This window comes from Echinops telfairi, unplaced genomic scaffold, assembly GCF_000313985.2.
Source record: "Echinops telfairi isolate 266 unplaced genomic scaffold, ASM31398v2 ScPeMD7_7420;HRSCAF=8458, whole genome shotgun sequence".
Lineage (NCBI taxonomy): Eukaryota > Metazoa > Chordata > Mammalia > Afrosoricida > Tenrecidae > Echinops > Echinops telfairi.
In genome coordinates, this window is record NW_022111320.1 from 6,243,642 (window position 1) to 6,262,815 (window position 19,174).

Genomic DNA, 19,174 nt, shown 5'->3' on the forward strand with positions numbered 1-19,174 from the left:
TATGGTCCTATTTTGACTTGTAGTTATTTACTTAGGACTAGCTTTTCTGGCTCATGATACTTCTGTGTTTGACTTGTTGAGAAACTGAAACTTTTTCAGTGATTTTGCCTCTGACTGCAGAGTGAGTATTGAGCTGCTAACTACAAGGTCAGCAGTTCCAAACCAGCCACACTGGAGACAAGATGAGGCTATTGCCTCCCATAAAAAGTTAAGGGCCTTGGAAATTCAGGGGGCAATTCTGTGCTATCCTATAAGTTTGTTGTACACAAGAATCAACCTAATGGTAATGAGTTTGAGTGTCACTTTACATTCTTATTCACAGCGGATGGGAAATTCCAGTTTTATATATATCCACATCAAAAGCTATTGATTTTTGTTTACCTTATATTTTCTTTTAGTAATTACTATTCTGATGAGGCTTAAGTAATATCTCATTGTGGTTATTATTTGTGTCCTGGTGACACAATGGATTAAGCATTGGCCTGCTAACTTGAAGACCAGTAGTTCAAGCCCTCCAGCCATTCAGCAGGAGAAAGAGGTGCAACCTTCTATCCTTTGAAATTACAGCTTTAGAAATCCTATGGAGCTCTGCCCTTACAGGGTGCTTATAGGTCAGAATCTACTTAATGATGAGCATCTTTTCATGTGCTTGGTAGTTATTCAGATAACTTCTTTGAAATGTGTGACCAAGTCCTCTGCCCATATATTGGATTGTCTTTTTATGATGAAAGTATGTGTATATTGGATAGTAGACATTTAGATCTCTGTCAGATATATGGTTTCTGAAAATTTCTTCCCAATCTGTGGGTTGCTCTTTATTAAAAAATTTTATGAGCAAAAAAATTCATTTCATTAAATCCCATTTACTCTATTTTTAACCACTTGTGCTTTTGTTATTTGATAGTCCATCATTCAGTTAAAACTAAGTCATAAGACCACATCCCTATATGTTAATGTCTTTGGTTTTCACATTCCAGCCCTTGACCCAATTTCAAGGATTCAAATTAATTTATGTGCATATAGTTGCCTATTTTCTCCAGTACCATTAACCACTTTTTGTTTGTTTTAATCTCTAAGTACTAATATCTATTTCATAGGTCGAATTATGTAAAATCTATGTAAAAATATTTTTAAACTATGAAGTGTAATAGAATGTTTGTTTTAACCTTCATTTTTGGTTGTTTTAATTATGTTGAGCCAGTTCCGACTCATAATGAACCTTAAGGAATGGAATAGAGCTATTCTAGAGGGTTTTCAAGGCTCTAACCCTTATAGAAGGTTGATGCATCTACCTCTGGTGGAGCTGCGTATAAGGTTCACAGTGCCAGCTTTTCCATTCAAAAACAACCACATAACAACTGTGCCTCCAGGGTCCTAAATTTTAGCTCCACGTTTGAATTTATAAGGATACTTAACGTATGCTATTTAGATCCATGAGATTAATTAAATTTATCATTTTAACAGAGTCGAGAGAAAGAACTTATGACTTTCAGTAAATCTGTAAATGAAGCACGTTCAAAAATGGATGTAGCCCAATCAGAACTTGACATCTATCTCAGCCGTCATAATACTGCAGTGTCTCAACTGAGTAAAGCCAAGGAAGCACTAATTGCTGCTTCTGAGACTCTCAAAGAAAGGAAAGCTGCAATTGGAGACATAGAGGCAAAACTACCGCAAACTGAACATGAATTAAAGGAGGTAAATGTTTACGTGTCATTGGAACTTGTTAATCAACCCCATGTGATATAGAGGCTTTCCCAAAAAAGGCTTATAGAAAAAATGTTAGAAAATAGTGTACTGAGGGGACAGGAAAGAAAATGCCCCTGGTCACAACATCCTTGCTAAGGGCAAACAGCCTTGGCCTAAAGATGAAACTCAGAAGTGGACATTTATTTTTATTCCGTTTCTTCTCAAGGTGAAGACAACTCTTTATAAATGTCCTAGAGAAATATAGTAGCTTTCTGTTCACCCTTTGCAAGTAAAATGGGTGGATCGTTCCACTACTGACACACACCAAAAAAGATTAAACTCAGAATAAAGTGGCTATAACCCCCACCTTACGAGAAGAAGAAAAATGAAAATAGTGTAGTTTTGTTTTTCACAAATTGTATGAATACGCACATAAGTTTTAAATCAATCCACGAAAGGGCAAATGAAAAGGATATGTGCAAATGTGTTTACATATGTTGGTTTCTATTTTTTGTTTTAAAATGTTGAATTTTTTTTTTTCTCTATTGGAATTCCAAAATGTTATCAAGATAGCTAGCTAGCTTCTGTTTCCACCAAGGAGTTTTAATAGACTCTCCCATAATCTTGCAAACCCCTTTCATGCAAGCTAAAGTGGTGAAAGAATGCTGTTCAGAGAGAAATTCTGAGATTAAAAGTCATTTTGATAAATGCATACTATTAATCAAGGAGAATGTCACATGTAGAATTTGAATGTAAACAAATTACATCCAATAAATCCTTTTGCCTTCCATGGGGATTAGTTAACTTTTGGATTACTTGATCTAGTAGGAACCAAGAAATTGCAGCTAATAAAAACAGTTGCTGCTAGTTTAGAAATTAAAATTAAATTTGTATTTTTTAAATTAAATTTGTATTTGTGTGGCCTTATATGCTATTCCCCACCTCACGTTTGTGGCCTGACATTTTTGTCACTTGGACTTCTGAAATATTTTGTTATTTTCACAATCATATGTTGGCAGGTGTTTGGGGGTTCTGCGGTTTTTCCCTTTTGTTAAATGAGCCAAACATACCATAGCTCTCCACACTCGTATCTGGATGCCATAACCTATGTATGTTTGGAATTAAAGCAGAAGTTCAGTGGCCAATGCTTCTGCACGTTTATAAGGTGCCAAATTGTAATTTCTATAGCCTGGTTCTAAAGACCTAATGCTTCCAGGACTGCTTACCTTTTACCTCTAGAAAGAAAAAGAACTTCAGAAAATGACGCAAGAAGAAATAAGCTTTAAAAGTTTAGTTCGTGAGCTTTTCCAAAAAGTTGAAGAAGCAAAGAGTTCCTTAGCATCAAATCGAAGTAGGGGGAAAGTCCTTGATGCAATAATTCAAGAAAAAAAGTCTGGCAGAATTCCAGGAATCTATGGTAGATTGGTGAGTAGATTTGTTCAGCAACATTTTACTTTTTTTCTCTAAGAAAATCATCTTAAATTTTCTTATTTGCCATAAAGAAGTTACATTTATTTCTGTTTATAGTTGTGAACACTAATTTGAAAACAACATCTTCATCTTTAAAATACCCATAAATGATAAATTTTTGTGGTATTCTCTCACATTAGAGTAAATTGTTCTTTTTAGTTTGGGATGATTACACTAATCCTAAATATATGTGACTAAAAGAATTTGTAATGATAAATACATTTAAATAGCAAGCTCTTTTCATTTGTTTTTATTACTTGGTAAATTATTTTGGGTTTGTACCATTATTAGAGACGGGTAATGAGAATTTATAAAGAAATCAGCATGATATGTGGTAGAAGCCTTAGACTAGCAATTAGTGAGGCCTGCTGATATGGTGTTGAGAGCATCTGAGCAGCTGTTGGAACCCTCTACTCCACAGGAGAAAGATACAATAGGTTTCCGAAAAGATTTGCTACAGTGGAAACCTTTTTGGTTGTTCTACTCTGTCTTGTAGGGTTGCTATGTACTGCACTCAGCTGAGTGCCATACAGACTAGCAGTTAGGAGATCTTTGCATTACAGCTTCTAAACCTCAAGTAGCTATGACTGATTATATATGCTTGTGGCCAGAGGAAACCCAGAAAGTTATTTACCTTATCAATAATCCTTGAGTCAGTGAATGCCTCACATTGGCTAAAGTTTGAGAACTTTGATAGAGTCCTTAAGAGCTTACTAAAGAGGCCAGGAAAGGATAGAATATGAGGGGTTATCCCAAAACACTGGATTTTTTTTCAAAGCTAGGTATTTAAATGTTTTAACAAAACAACCTTATTACCTTCAAAGCACTCTTCATTACACTTAATACATTTGTCAAAGCTACAATTCCATTCTTGGAAGCATTTTTCAAATTCATCTCTTTAAGTGGCTGTCCACACCTCCCTCGGTTTTTTTCTTCACCTCTTCTAAGTCATCAAATTGCTGTCCTTTTATGTCCCCTCTGAATTCGCAGAAACATGGTCAGGTGAGGAAGGTGCATGGGGCAAGAGAGGCATGCTGTTTTTGTTTTTTGTTTTGCAAAAACCTGGTTCACTGAGATATGACTGCTTAAGCCGGCTGGTCATGGTGGCCAAATCAGTCCCCTGTCTGTGACAACTCAGGCCTTTTTTGTCACACTATTATGCAACCTTTTCAGAACTTCTAAATAGAAAACTTGATTAACAGTCTGACCTGGTGGAACGAACTCCAAATGCACTACAAGTCGATATTTGTCCATTTGGGAAGTTAACGGGAGTCCAGAACAAGGTTTGTCATCAGTCGACATTTCACCTTTTTGAAACAAGTAAAACAGTTATACGGTTGAGTTTTTCTCATAGTGCTGCCTTTTTAAGCTGTGTTCAATATCACAACAGTTTCTGCAGCATCTTTCCTAAGCAGGAAACAAAATTTCACAGCCGCATACTATTCTCTTAAGTCAACCATCACAAAAAAAGGTTTGAGCAAAACTACTATCACGAAAAAATTCACTGACCAGAGAGAACCTGCCTAGGCAACACCACCAGGTGCATTAACTCAGAGTGAGTTGCTTAATGCTCACCTAGCGGAAAAAATATATACTATAAAGGCTCTGCTGGGCTAGGGTTTTTGTTTGTTTGTTTTTTTGTGGGGGGGCGAGTGGTTGGTGTACTCCTCATAGATCTAGTAGGGTAAATGAATAATACCTGAACCCATGATGTGAATTAGGCCTTATTTTCTTGAAGATTACATAGTTGGTCCTATTCACTTCCTCTCAAAGAAATCCATTCTGGGAATGTTTCACTTACTGTTACTGATTCTGCTCCAATTCATAACAACTATCGGACACAGTAGGACTACCTCCATGGGTTTCTGATTTCCGAGGGTGTATATCTTTACAGGAGCAGAAAGCTTCATCTTAGTCTCTTGGAGTGGCTGTTGAGTTTGAACTGCTCTCAGCAGTTAGCAGCCCCACCCATAAACCATTGTGGCAGCAGGGTTAAGTGAATGCTGCTGAGTAATAAATTGGTAAGCTAGCTAATCAAGACTTAATAAACTTATCTTTCAATAAATCAATGTCCTGATGATTCTGTTAGTTAAGAATTGAATTGCTAACCTCAAGGCCAGCTGTTCAAAACCCTATTTTGGGAAAGAAAGATGAGGCTGTGTGCTCTTTTGAAAGACTTTCAGCCTTAGAAACAATACAGGGTTTCTGAATAGCAATCTTCATGTCAGTGAGCTTGAGTGTGGTTGGAGGTTTGTGTACAGCCCTTTTAGGTTTCAGATCTTCATCTTACATGTTTTCATAGATTCTATATGATTAGTACAGAAATTATCCTTATTTCTTAATTTCTTGATAACTGCAACTTGATTTATTCCTCCCTCTTAATTATTAGGGTGACCTAGGAGCCATTGATGAAAAATACGATGTTGCTGTTTCATCTTGTTGTCATGCATTAGACTACATTGTTGTTGATTCTATTGACACAGCTCAAGAATGTGTAAACTTCCTTAAGAGACAGAATATTGGAGTTGCAACTTTTATAGGTTTGGATAAGGTAAGTGTTTTTGGTAAGCTGCCTATAATTTAATTTTCAAATGGCAGTGTCTCCCGTAGAATCTTACCTGTTCATTTACTCAGTGAGCACTTGGTAAAGGTTGAAGATTAGTTTAATTTCCGTTTACACAGTTGCAAAACAAATTAGGTGCTTCTAAAGCAGCATACATTCAAATGTTAGTAGCTGATGATTTACAAATTTTATTTCATCAACTTCTGATAAGATTTTCTTGTTGACATTCGAATCTGTTTGACAAGTCACAGCCCCATGTATAATAAATTGAAATGCTGCTTACATCTACACTATCTTCACAGTCTTTGCTGTGTTTGAGCTTATTGCAACCACTATGTCACTCCATCTCCTTGAGGGTTTTCAACTTTTCTACTGACCCTTTACCAAGAGTGGCTGGCCCCTCCTGATAACATGTCCAAAATAAATGAAACAGAGTACTATTTCTATGGAGCATTGTGATTATTCTTTCAAGACAGATTTGTTTGTTCTTTTGTCCACAGTATTTCATTTTACTGGTATCTTTCAGGGTGCCCTGGTAACGGTGTTTCCACGTTGGGCTACTAACCACAGTATTATCAGCTGCTTTTTTGCAGAAAGATGCGGTATTCTACTCTTATCGTTACAGTCTCAGAAACCCATGGGGCAGTTCCACCATCTCTCCTTAGGTCTGTCCACGATGAGTCAGAATCGACTGGCATTGAGTTTGGTTTGGTTTTTGGTTTAATATTTTGCACCAGCACCCTAATTCAAAGGCAACAGTTCTTTAGCCTTTCTCTTTGATTTTTTGGGAGACTGACTCAAAATTCACACCATGAAATTCTCTAATTTTAACATGTCTGATTCATAGATTTTAGAATTTTCCGGGTAACGCAACCACTAAGCATTCTACCTTTTGTTTATGGGTTCTTGTATTTAGTGTGATTTGAAGTTTTGTCCATTGTGTATTCACTCCTTTTTAAGGGTGGAAACACTCAATATATACATTTGGCTGTGATGTTATGAGCATGCCTATGCAGGTTTTGGTAAACGTGTATTTATTTTCATTGAGTGTGGAGAGACAAGTGGAATTGCTAGTCATGGTTCTGGTTGACAATATGGCTACCACAGTGGGCTCAAACATAAGCACAGTTGTGAGGATGGTAAGGTGGTGATTTGTGCGTAAGGTTGCTATGCGTCAGAATGGACCCAACTCTAGCTCTACATTCCCACCAGCAATCTATGAGTATTCCCGTTTTCTTGACATCTTACTCTTCTGTGCTTGTATATAGTAGCCATCTGCATTGGTCTGGGTTATATCGAGAAACAAAACCAGTGACATATGTATAAGAAAGAACTTTATAGTAACAAGTCTGAATCAGTCCAACTCAAGTTCATGTGTCTGATGCTAGCTGAAACCCTCTTCAGACTCATAGATGCAGGTTGTAACGCAGGGTTGGCTCCTGGGGTCAGTAAACAGCCTCCATGGGGCCTTCCCTGGAGGCAGACTTAGACTTCAGCTAGGAGGAAGACAAAGGGCCTGAGAAAGAAGTTCTCATTGCATCTTATTAAAAGACCACCTACCTATCCGAGGAATCATAAAACTGATTGGTTGGACCCCCTTCTGACATTTCCACATATGTTCATGTTGGCATCAGATGTACCTGCCATACTATCTTAATGGATATGAAGTAGTATTTCTTCCTGGTTTACTCCCGCCCCTCCCCAAATGGATTCAGTATCTTTTTTGTGTAGTTTTGCCCATTTGTTTCTCTTTACAGAAATAATCCCCTCAGAAATCCATTACCATTGAGTTACTTGATTTTATTCTAGATCAACGGTTCTCAATCGGTGGGTTGTGACCCTTGTGGAGGTTGAACAACCCTTTCTCAGAGGTTGCCCTATCCGTAACAGTAGCAAAATTACAGTTATGAAGTAGCAATGAAAATAATTCTGTGGTGGGGGGTCACCACCACATGGGGAACTGTATTAAAGGGTGTCGGCATGAGGAAGGTTAAGAACCACTGCTCTAGATACAGGCTTCTTTTTAGATACTGCCATTGAGTTGATGCTGACTCAGTGAACCCTAGACGGCAGGGTAGAACTGCTCCTATGAATTTGAGTCTTAATACAGGAGTGGAAGTCTCCATCTTTCCTGAGGACCAGTTGGTTTTGAACATCTGGCCTTGCGTTTAGCAACCCAATTCATAACCACTGCACCACCATGGCTTCATTGCAGTGGATTTATGGAACGCACAGACATTAATGATTACAGGAGTTATTAAGGAAATTATGCAAATGGAAAATACTCGATAAAAGTCAGTACATGTCACAAAGTTCTTTTGAGGCCTTCTAGTGAATGCCAGAGGAGCATACACTGTACGCCTCAGCTGAAATTCAGCTCAAGCTCAGTTTGCTGAGTTGAGGAATCCCATTCCACAAGCCAGGTCCTTGCCCCAAAGCATTCAGATTTACTTGCTTCATGGAGTACGAAGGAAGTCCACCACTTGTGTCGTGCTCTGCCTCCTGGTTCTACTGTTGCTCCTATGGTATAGCTATCTCTTGGATCTTGAAGGTTTACTGCATCTCGGGATCCAAAGGATGTGCTCCACTCCAGATTCGTGCTTGTATAGATCACCTCTCCTGCTTCTCTGGGTTCATTTTCATACCTAGCAGACTGGCGCTCCAGCGAATCTAGTTCATAATTATTCATCGATAGATCCCAACAGTATCTTCCCCCATCTTATTACCCAGGCCTATGTAGGGAAAGGTCATTTGGTGACAATTAGAAGTTTTGGCTGTAAGAGTCACATAATTCAGTGCCTTTGCGGTGTGTTTGTCCTAATTTTATCTTTCAAGATGGTTTGGAGTATTCTTGATTCCTATTCTGATCCACGTAAATTTTAAGGTCAGTTTGTTAATTCATTGGCTGAGGCTCTTACAACAATGTTCTAAGTGGAATTCATTTTTAGATTAATTGTAATGTAGAAAAATACAGATTTGTTTATTCTGTCTCATTACCTTGATAAACTTGCTTATTTTTATGGTTTGTGGGTTCTTAGCAATTTTCTATATTATACAATCTTATTTCTAAATAGTTGTTTTTTTAAAATACAGTAAAATAATTGTACTAATAGTTAAATTTTTAAAAATACAGTAAAATAATTGTACTCATTTGTGTAGATACTCAAAACCTTGTGCTCTGCTTCTTATAATTTACATGTTTATTATGAAAACACCTGGAAGAAATGTTATGCTTGGGGTTTTTTTTCTTTCTTTCTTTTAGATGGCGGTCTGGGCGAAAAAAATGACCAAAATTCAAACTCCTGAAAACACTCCTCGGTTATTTGATTTAGTAAAGGTAAAAGATGAGAAGATCCGTCAAGCTTTTTACTTTGCTTTACGGGATACCTTAGTAGCTGACAACTTGGATCAAGCCACAAGAGTAGCTTACCAAAAAGATCGAAGGTGGAGAGTGGTAACTTTACAGGGACAAATCATAGAACAGTCAGGTAAAAGAGGAGGTTTGCTTGTGGTAGGGTTTTTAATGTGGGGTAAAAAAAACCTAAGGCTCATTTCTCTCCCCTTTGCCCAGGTACGATGACTGGTGGTGGAAGCAAAGTAATGAAAGGAAGAATGGGTTCTTCAGTTATGGTTGAAATCTCTGAAGAAGAGGTTAGTATATATATATAAAGTTACAGCCATATTGGGGCGGGGCAGGGGTTGCTTTGTTTTTCTTGGTTTTTGTCTATTGAATTCACTCACATTAAGTATACAAGAACTCTAAATTAGATCAACATTTTTCTCTAAATGACTGATACATAAGCTGTGAGTTTTTTGTTGTCTTTTCCCTATATCTAAAACCTTTAATATGCATTCACAATCTAAGAAAATATATGCTATATATATATCGAGTATCATCCGACCCGAATATCAGCCGAGGCACCTAATTTTACCACAAAAACTGCATTTAAAATGTGCTGGGAAATTCTGCTTTAAAAAGTATGTACTCAATATATATTACTCAATTAGTACATTTAATGTGGATATATTATAATGTACTGAGCCATTTTTCCACTTGGCTTTTTTATTTTTTCCCCCCATAATTGTTGAATTACATAATGCTTTTGTTCGATTTCAGAGTAATCCTTTTAGGCAGTGTTTCTCAACCTTCCTAATGCTGCGACCCTTTAATACAGTTCCTCATGTTGTGGTGACACTCCACCCCACCCCCAATCATAAAATTATTTGCGTTGCTACTTCATAACTGTAATTTTGTTACTGTTATGAATCGGGACGCCTGTGAAAGGGTCGTTCGACCCCCACCATCCCCAAAGGGGTCCTGACCCACAGGTTAAGAACTGCTGCTCTAAGGTATGATAGCAAAGGCTTCTGGTTCATGTTTCCAAATTCTTTTTCAAAGGCTGTGTATTTAGTTTACATTTTCTCTAGGAATAAAATGTTTAGGGAAAAATTCTGTGTCCGTTTTTATCCTCAGAACCCTGTATATGCTTGTTCCTCAACTTGAAAACACGTTAGGTTACTTGAGTGCCTAACCTTTCCCAGGGTTAAGACTTGTGCCTTTATTCCCACCCCTCTTGTACTTTGAAATGTATTTATGCCCTTGAGGTGTAAGTATTTCAGATTTTAACTTTGTAACTTTGTAAATTGACATGGCTGTTAATCAGAAATTACTTTGGGGGGAAATTTAGTTCACTGATATAATTCTTTTAGGTAAGTAAAATGGAATCACAGTTACAAAGAGACTCTCAGAAAGCAACGCAAGTCCAGGAGCAGAAAGTACAACTTGAAGAAGCAGTAATTAAATTACGGCAAAGTGAACGAGAAATGAAGAATACATTAGAAAAGTTCACTGCAAGCATCCAGGTATTCTTTTTTCATTGATATTAGCTGATGGAACTTGGAAATCACCGCAGTTTTGGCATAACCATTTTGTTAGTTCAGTTTTTAAAGAGGAATAGGGTATGTTTCGTCATGATTTTTTTTTTCCAGAGTACTAGTCCAGCCACAGCTGTTACTACTTTCCATTCACACACAGACAGACATGTTTTCCCTCAGTTACTAACAACCTAACCAGTTGCCATTGGTCAATTCCAGCTCATGGCAACCCCATGTATACATAAACTTTTCTTCACTTCAGAAATTTTCTTGCAGACATATATCTGCTGTTTTCAGGTCAGAGCATTTTTTTTGTACCACGATTTAATTAATGTTTTTATATGCTGTGTTAAAATTTCTCTGGGTATGTGGTTATAAGTTTTTATCCAAATCTTTCCTCAGGATCCTTTTCTGTTTGTTTTAAAAATTTCTAATCATACATGCCACTCAGGTGTAAAAATTCAAGGTGTCTTGTTGCAGTCAATAGTCCTTTACTCAATAGCATGTGCAAATAATTATTTCTCCCAAGTTTTCAAATACTCGGGAGTCTTAACTCTGAAGATTCCTTCTTCGGTGCACTGAAAACATGGTGTTTTATCCTGTCTGTAGAGTGTGCTTATTTTTTGTTTCATGAGATAACTGGCTCTTTTTTATTACATTCGTTGTTCACATTATATGCCCTTCTGAAAACTTTCTATAGCGCTTATCAGAGCAAGAAGAGTATTTGAATGTGCAAGTTAAGGAACTTGAAGCCAATGTACTTGCTACAGCCCCTGACAAAAAGAAGCAGAAATTGCTAGAGGAAAATGTTAGTGTTTTCAAAACCGGTATGTTTAAAATAATATTTTTTTTTTTTTGAGAATGCCTCAGAAAACAGGCTAGTGAACTTTGAAATAGTTAAGATGGCAGGTTGCAAAACAAATCCCTCTAAATATACTGTCGGAGTGAAAGTAGAAGTTTTACCTTTATTATTTTCAAAAACTGATATTGTTAAAATACTAATTTGTGACATATAACCCCCCTCCCAGGGGAATGGACAACAAAGTGGGTGAGGGGAGACAGCAGTCGGTGTAAGACATGATGAAAGTAATAATTTATAAATCATCAAGGGTTCGTGGGGGAGGGAGGGAAAAAATGAGTAGCTGATACCAAGGGCACAAGTCAAGTAGAAAATGTGTTGAAAATTATGATGGCAATATATGTACAAATGTGCTTAACACAATGGATTGTGGTAAGAGCCCCAATAAAATGATAAAAAATATATATTTATACTAATTTGATGGAATGGGAGACTGAAGGCATGGAACATTTACCTGAGGTGGTACCGAGACAGAATAATTTCTTGGCCTGTGTTACCCACTCCATAGTTTAGATATGATGGCCCTAACCTATACTTTATAGATCAAAAAAATTGAGGATTAAAGAAATAGAATTGGAGCAATTATCCAAATGCCCCCCAAATCCACTACCATTGAGTGAATTTCAGTGAAGCACCCTTATAAAAAAACCAAACTGCCATCATGTTGGTTTTAACTCCCAGAGACCAATATGTCTTAGCAACTGCCCCTGTGGGTTTTTTTTTTTTCTTTTTGAGGCTGCAAATCTTTGCGGAAACAAAATGCCCTTACCTTTCTCTGGAAGTGCAGTGGCTGGTGGCCTCAAACAGCTGACCGTATAGTTAACACCCAACCTGTATGCCACTAGGCCACCAGGTGCCTTCTCAAAGAGAAAGGTTAAAAAGATTTGGGCAGGCCAATGTTCCATCAGTCTACTGTGCACATCAATTAAGAATTTGTACTCATTAAAAAATTCAAGGGAGGGCACCTCTTGTTTTTTGCATTTTCTTTTGAAAATTTGGTGTGTTTCTTCTTGTCTTTTTCAACACATTGAGGCCTTCTCTCCCTCCTGATAGTATAACATTTGCATTGTACCATTGCCCTAAAGCTTGGTAGTTTGATCCCACACAGTGGTACCAGAAAAGGAAGGCCCGGCATTCCATCATGATTAGAGCACAGAAAACCCAGTGGAATAGTTTTGCTTTATAACACAATAAATCAACAGTGGTGGTTATTTCCTTGGGGTTTTTTCTCCCTCGGACTCTGTTTTAGGTGCTTTTACCTACCTGAGTATAAGCCAACCCGAACATCAGCTTAGGCACCTAGTTTAAAGTTGGGGGGTGGGGGTGGGATTCGGGTGATACTCGAGTATGTACAGTAATCCATCAGTGAAGGAAAGAATACCTCTTTTCACACCACTCAGATTTGGGGGAGGGAAGTTACAGAAATTGGAGTCAAGTGGTACTGGGGTTACCAAACTGGGAACCAGGGGCAAGGGAGTTGTTAGAGGTGTTCAGATTGATCAAACAGGCTTCTGATATGGGGACATTTGAGTAGAGACCCATGGGAAAGCATTGCATGCTGCTTAATTATGTGGCTATATAGGCAAAGAACATTACAAGAATGTCGGGAGTATGTGCAAAGGCTATGAGGTGTAGGATTCAAGGAGGCCAGCATAACTGGAGTTCAATGGGGCTTTACTAAGCCATTTCTGAGTGAAATAGCTGTTGAAAAGTGATGGATAGATAAATGGCATTGCTAACTTGAGATTTGACCCCTGCAACTCTTTTTGCATATTTTGTTGGTGCAGGCACAATTTATTCATACACTCCCATACCCACACACACCCATGATGTTTTTTGCTTCGATGATGATTAATAGCCAGTGGAAAGACTAAAAAAAGTAGAGATGTTGTTTGTGGCAAGACTATTTCACATAAATTACAGAAATTCTTGGCTTGGAAAGAGACTTGATTTTGTTGAGAACCCTGTAGCCCCTGTCATGAGTGGCTTAACCACTGCAAAAGCAGAAAGTAAGCCACTTGCCACTAAATTGTTTTGACTCATGGCAGCCCCGTGTGTGTCGCAATAAAACTGCGCCTCAGGATTATCAGTAATTTATAATCTATGGAAATACATTGCCGGGCTGTTCTTCCAAGGAACCTCTAGGTGGTTTCAAACTGCGATGTGCCAGTTTTCCAGCAGACATGTTCCTAAAGGTAGTTACAAAGATGCTTGTACTTGAAAACAAGGAGAGAAAGGCTCTAAAGCAGTGTGTGGTTCTCAACCTGTGGGTGACAACCTCTTTGGGGGTCGAATGACCCTTCCACAGGGGTCACCCGTTTCAAAATACAAAATTACAGTTAGGAAGTGGCAGCAGAAATAATTTTATGGTGGTGGGGGGTGGTCACCACACCATGAGGAACTGCATTAAATGGTCGCGGCATTAGGAAGGTTGAGAACCTCTGCTCTAAAGAATCCCTTTTGGTGGGGATAGATTTTGAATTAGAGCCCTTTCAACTACATACCTGATCGTGCCCCAAACAAAACATTCTCAAGTTGTTTCTAACTCATCTTAACCCTGTATGAGAAAGTGCAACTGTTCCATAAGGTCTCTTTAAGTCTATAGATCTTCATGAAAAGAGACCGCCATGTCTCTTTCTACCAGGGAGTGGCTGGTGATTTCAAATGCACCTTTTGGTTGGCTTCTAACCATTCCCTAGTCCTCATAGTTTTGCTGGCACACAGGAACTGTGTAGCCTAACCTTTGACTTCCATCCAGTGACCCTGTATGTCAAGGGTAGGTCTCTCTTTGGGTTAGGCTTTTATAAGCCTAGGTGCTTTTATAAGCACCGAGTCTCATCTTTCTGCAGAGGGGCTCTTGGGTTGGAACTGCTAGCTTTACGGTTAGCAGCCCAACACATAGCTCATACCACCAGGAAGGTTTCTTCTGGAAGGATGTATCTACTAGATACTAATGAGTCAGTTGTTGCCTATGGTATTCAGTAGGTGACAACATGTAGATACTCTTGTTGGCACTTTTCAGTGATAACCTTTATTACGAAATTATTCTGAATCCTGTTTTTTTAAGAAAGAAGTACCAGTTCATCAGATATCCCCACTACCTTGAAAACTGAATTTTCAGTAAGAGCAAATTGATAAAAATCAGCATGAAAATAAAAAAACTGTCCTAAGAAAAAGTTAGAAAGATCTTTTAAAGAAACTAAGGGTATGAAGGCATTAAGAAATAAAATGGAGCCCTTCGGACCAGTAATGAGAATAGAGATAACAGGAGGGTTAGGGGAACTGATCACAAGGATTTACATATACCCCTCCCTGGGGGCATGGAAAACAGAAAAGTGGGTGAAGGGAGACAGCGGTCAATGAAAGATTTGAGGGGTGGGGAGAGTTTTATAAATTATCAAGATGGGAGAAGGGAGGAAACGAGCTGATATCAAGGGCTCAAGTAGAAAATGATGGCAACATGTATAAACATACTTGACATGGATAGGTGGATGGATTGTGATAAGAGCTGTAAGAGCCCTAATAAAATTTATTAAAATAAATGGATTTTTTTAATGGATTTTTAAAAAAATAAATGTGGATAGGTTCATAGCTAAATCAAAGGTTTGAAACCTTACGATACTGCTATAATGCCTCGGGTTAGTCTTGTTAGACTTCTTTTTTAAGGCACTCCCCCACAACCCCCAAAATGTCTAGAATTTGTATACCTTGCGTCAGTTACACGTTAACTAAAATTTACATATAAGTGATGTTCACTTCTAGCCTAAAAAGTATGACTTTAAAAAAAAAAAAGTATGACTTTAGTTCTTCTGTTTTAATTTCAGAATACGATAGTGTGGCTGAGAGAGCAGGTAAAGTTGAAGCTGAGGTTAAAAGGTTACATGATACCATCGTAGAAATTAATAACCATAAACTCAAAGCCCAACAAGACAAACTTCATCAAATAAATAAGCAATTGGATGAATGTGCTTCTGCTATTACTAAAGCCCAAGTAGCCATCAAAACTGCAGACAGGTATGTGTGCTTATTACGCTCCTTGCTTTTCTCCATTTCCACATTAGCATGTTCTTGCTAGGTGCCGTGGAATTGGTTCAGATTCACAGCAACCTTACATTCAACAGAGCAGAAGACCACCTAGTTCTGTGTCAGTCTTAACCTACTTATGGGTCTTCCTTTTTTGCTGATCCTTTCATCTCCCAAGCATGATATCCTTTTCCACAAGTTCATCTTGCTTGATCACTTGTTCAAAGTACAGGAGATGAAGTTTCATTCATTAGCCACCATTCACATGCATATGAGGCTATTGAAAATACTACACCGTGGTTTAGGTCAGGATGCCCTCAAAGTCACAGTCTTGCTTTTAAACACTTTAAAGAGGTTGTGTGTGTCATCTTTGCCACATGAAATAGGGAATAGGGATGGATAGTTACTAATAGAAGGATATATAAGAGGACTTCAAAAAGTGCAGGAGAAAACAAGAGATAGGGCATTCTCTAGGGTACACCTAGAATAAACATCACATGACCAGTTTTTTTAAACCTGCTACCGAGGCCTGAGTTGTAGAAAGAGTTGAGTTATTGTTAGGTGCTTTTGAATCTTCCTAATTAGCAACAGTGCACAACAGAAGAAAACGGTGTCTGGTCCTGTTGCCATTCTCCCCGTTGTACTGTTTGATCCCATTGTTAACAGCCACTGTGTCAATCCATCGCCTGTCTTTTTTTTTTCTAGCCCTCTACAAGACGTAATACAGTTCCCAAGGAATTAATCCTTCCTTACAACATTCCCAGAAAACATTCGTTGAAGTCTCAATGATTTGAACTTCTGAGGAGTAGTCAGGCTGTACTTTCTGATGACACATTTGTTCAGTCAATTCAGTACTCTTTACCACCACAATAATTTCAGGTGCTTCAGTTCTTTTGTCTTATTCATTGTCTAGCTTAACACGTACATATGAAGCAATGAAAAATACCATGGCTTGAGTCAGGCACACCTTAGTCCTTAAAATGACATCGTTGCTCTTTAGAGAGGTCTTGAGCAGCAGATTAACCAAAGGAATGTGTTATTCTCCCTCCATACTCCCAATAGCTTGTCATGCCCTGTCCTTGATTTTTCTTGAATACTCTCCTCCCTTTCACACAAATCAATACCTGACTCACTACTCTCTACCCTAGTGATTCACCTTCCCTCCCATCCCTGGTAACCAACAAAGCATGTGTCTTTTGGTATTAAAACCTTTGTCTTTATTAGTTGTTTGTGTCATACAATATTTGACCCCTTGCACTTGTCTAACTTCATTTAGCATGTTTTTCACATCCATCCATTTCTTGGGGTGCTTCAGTTTCCTCATTCTTTAGCAGTGCATAGTGTTGAATCCAGTCGTTTCTGATCCTAAGCTATTGTATCGTGTAAGTGTACTAAAGTTTATCCTGTCTTCCACAGATGAACATTTATGTTCTTCATTTCTATACTGATATTCCCATGGGTATTGGTCAAGGATCCAAATAAAATGACATCCTTACCAACTTCTTTACATTTGTCATTTTCTTTCCTGTTGGTCACATTTGGAAGGTGTTTCTAATCTGTTTGTTACATAACTCACCCATTAAGAGGTAAGAGGGATCATTTAGCAAAATGAAGTGCCGTGATGAATTACCTAAGCTGTTCCATTGTTCAACTTCATCCACTATATTTTTAACCCTTCATAGATCTTGTTGTGATAAATCTTTTTTAAGACTATTTACTAAGGTGCTTTTAAAATAGAGGTATGTATCATAGTGTGGGTATGCATTTGGTTGCCTGCCACAACATCATCACTTTGAAATTATCAGCTTGCTCCGTGGGAAAAAGATGAAATGTTTTTACACATAAAAATTACAGCCTGGAAAACCCAGAAAGGAGCAGTTCTGCTCTGTCCGTAGAGGTGCTATGGGTCAGAATAACTCAATGGCAGTGTATTTGGATGTACAAAATGCTGAGATATAAATAGCTGCTTATTGCTATTTTGTTTTCTTTTAAATATATAATAAATGAATATTCATTAGCTGGTTAAGGATTCTAGTGACTTGTTCTAAGATACTGAGCTCCACAGCATTTTTGATGTATTCAAGCCATTGAATTATATGCTAATTAGTTTTTGAAAAATAAGCCATTTGCTTAGTTTATGTTTAGAAATGATGCCTAAAATAAGCAAAAGAAGTAACTTTATTAAGGGAATAATCCTGCACTCCACCCATCTTCCGTTTTAGAAGCAGTTCTTGAACTAGGTGTTTGAAGGAATATACTTTTTCCCTCCCCCCAAATTTATATAGATACATACATGTAACACCCATGAAATAACCACACAGAAATGACAAAATTTAGAAAGCCATCTAGCATAATACACCCATCCATGTGCTGCATACATCTTGAGACATTTCCAGGATTGAATCGTGGGTTCATTTAGTAATTGAAAGATACTACTTTTGATTCTATCTATACCAGGGGTCCTCAAACTTTTTTAACAGGGGGCCAGTTCACTGTCCCTCAGACCCGTTGGAGGGCCAGACTGTAGTTTTAAAAAAATATGGACAAATTCTTATGCACACCGCACATATCTTATTTTCAAGAAAAAAATCACACGGCAGGCCATATAAATGTCCTTGACGGCCCGCAGTTTGAGGACCCCCTCATCGCTATACGATACATGTATAGGCCATAGTCCATAAGGCATGCATTGTTTCCTAGTCCATGGTTAACGGAAAACCATTGTAGCTCTGTGCCTGTTATTGTCATCAGTTTTGAGTAATCAGTAGAACCTTTAACTTAAGTGAAGCCTGTCAACAACTCACAAGCTATCATTTGGAAATCTAAGTACAGCAGATGTGTTGCATAAATGGCATGAAGTACTCATTAATAGGAATCCAAAGTTAATCCACATTGACATAATCAAAGTTGTCTTTCACCTTTGGCTTTTAATTAGCAGACTAAACAATGCACAATAGATATGCTGTACCTTAAGTTTATAAATACAAATCCTAAAAACCTTTACAATCATGTCCAGAATTAAATGCAAGTTCTACACCCTCAGTGAATGGATTAACACAGTGGCTGCAACAGTGGTGTATTCAAAGGATAGTAGCCACTTGGCCAGCAGTTTTGTTCTGTTGTACATATGGCTTCTGGCACCTAACCACCACCTATCATACCGCTGACTTCAAACTGTCAAGCTGGTAAGAAATAGCAGCAACCAAGGATCCTGTTCATTTGTGAGGGGGACAAACAGCCACCAGAACACACAGGGGCCCCAAACGAATGGCCTGAATAGGGGACCCTGAAAGAGGATGATTTTTTTTAATCACGGGTGTCTACTGTTGTGATTCAGATGAAAGTTATGCTTTTCATGAAAAAAAGGAATCAGATTTTGAGGAATTCTAAGTGGATAAATTAAACAGCAAGTTGTTTGAAGGTCAAAACTTTTGGTGACTCAGTTGATTTCAAAGACATTGCTGATTATGTTTTAGTTTTAAGTATTAAAGAAATTATATTGTATTCATACAGTTTGAGGCCTACGTTCATTATAATTTCTAGCTCTTTGTGCACTTATACTGTTGATTTCAACATGATGCTTCATTTCCATCATAAGCCTGACAATCTATTGATTACACTTGATTTAGGAAAGTGTACCATAAATGATGCTTCTAAGGATGAGCTTTACTCCCAGTAACATTAAATCTGTTGGC

At 37.9% G+C, this 19,174-nt stretch overlaps 1 protein-coding gene and 1 non-coding gene across 2 annotated transcripts in view; both read left to right on the forward strand.

The window, feature by feature from the left end:
- The window catches only part of SMC4 (structural maintenance of chromosomes 4), a 39,784-nt gene that overhangs the window by 14,577 nt on the left and 6,033 nt on the right, over positions 1-19,174 (forward strand). The window contains exons 9-16 of the mRNA XM_004704247.4: positions 1,465-1,698; positions 2,929-3,114; positions 5,549-5,710; positions 8,985-9,210; positions 9,294-9,373; positions 10,433-10,585; positions 11,298-11,424; positions 15,281-15,470. Coding sequence (XP_004704304.2) covers positions 1,465-1,698; positions 2,929-3,114; positions 5,549-5,710; positions 8,985-9,210; positions 9,294-9,373; positions 10,433-10,585; positions 11,298-11,424; positions 15,281-15,470 — 1,358 coding nt within the window. The remainder of the gene's footprint in view (positions 1-1,464; positions 1,699-2,928; positions 3,115-5,548; positions 5,711-8,984; positions 9,211-9,293; positions 9,374-10,432; positions 10,586-11,297; positions 11,425-15,280; positions 15,471-19,174) is intronic.
- LOC115872144 lies at positions 1,883-2,012 on the forward strand. Its single transcript, XR_004047682.1, has one exon. It is a non-coding gene; the product is annotated as a small Cajal body-specific RNA 24 (non-coding RNA).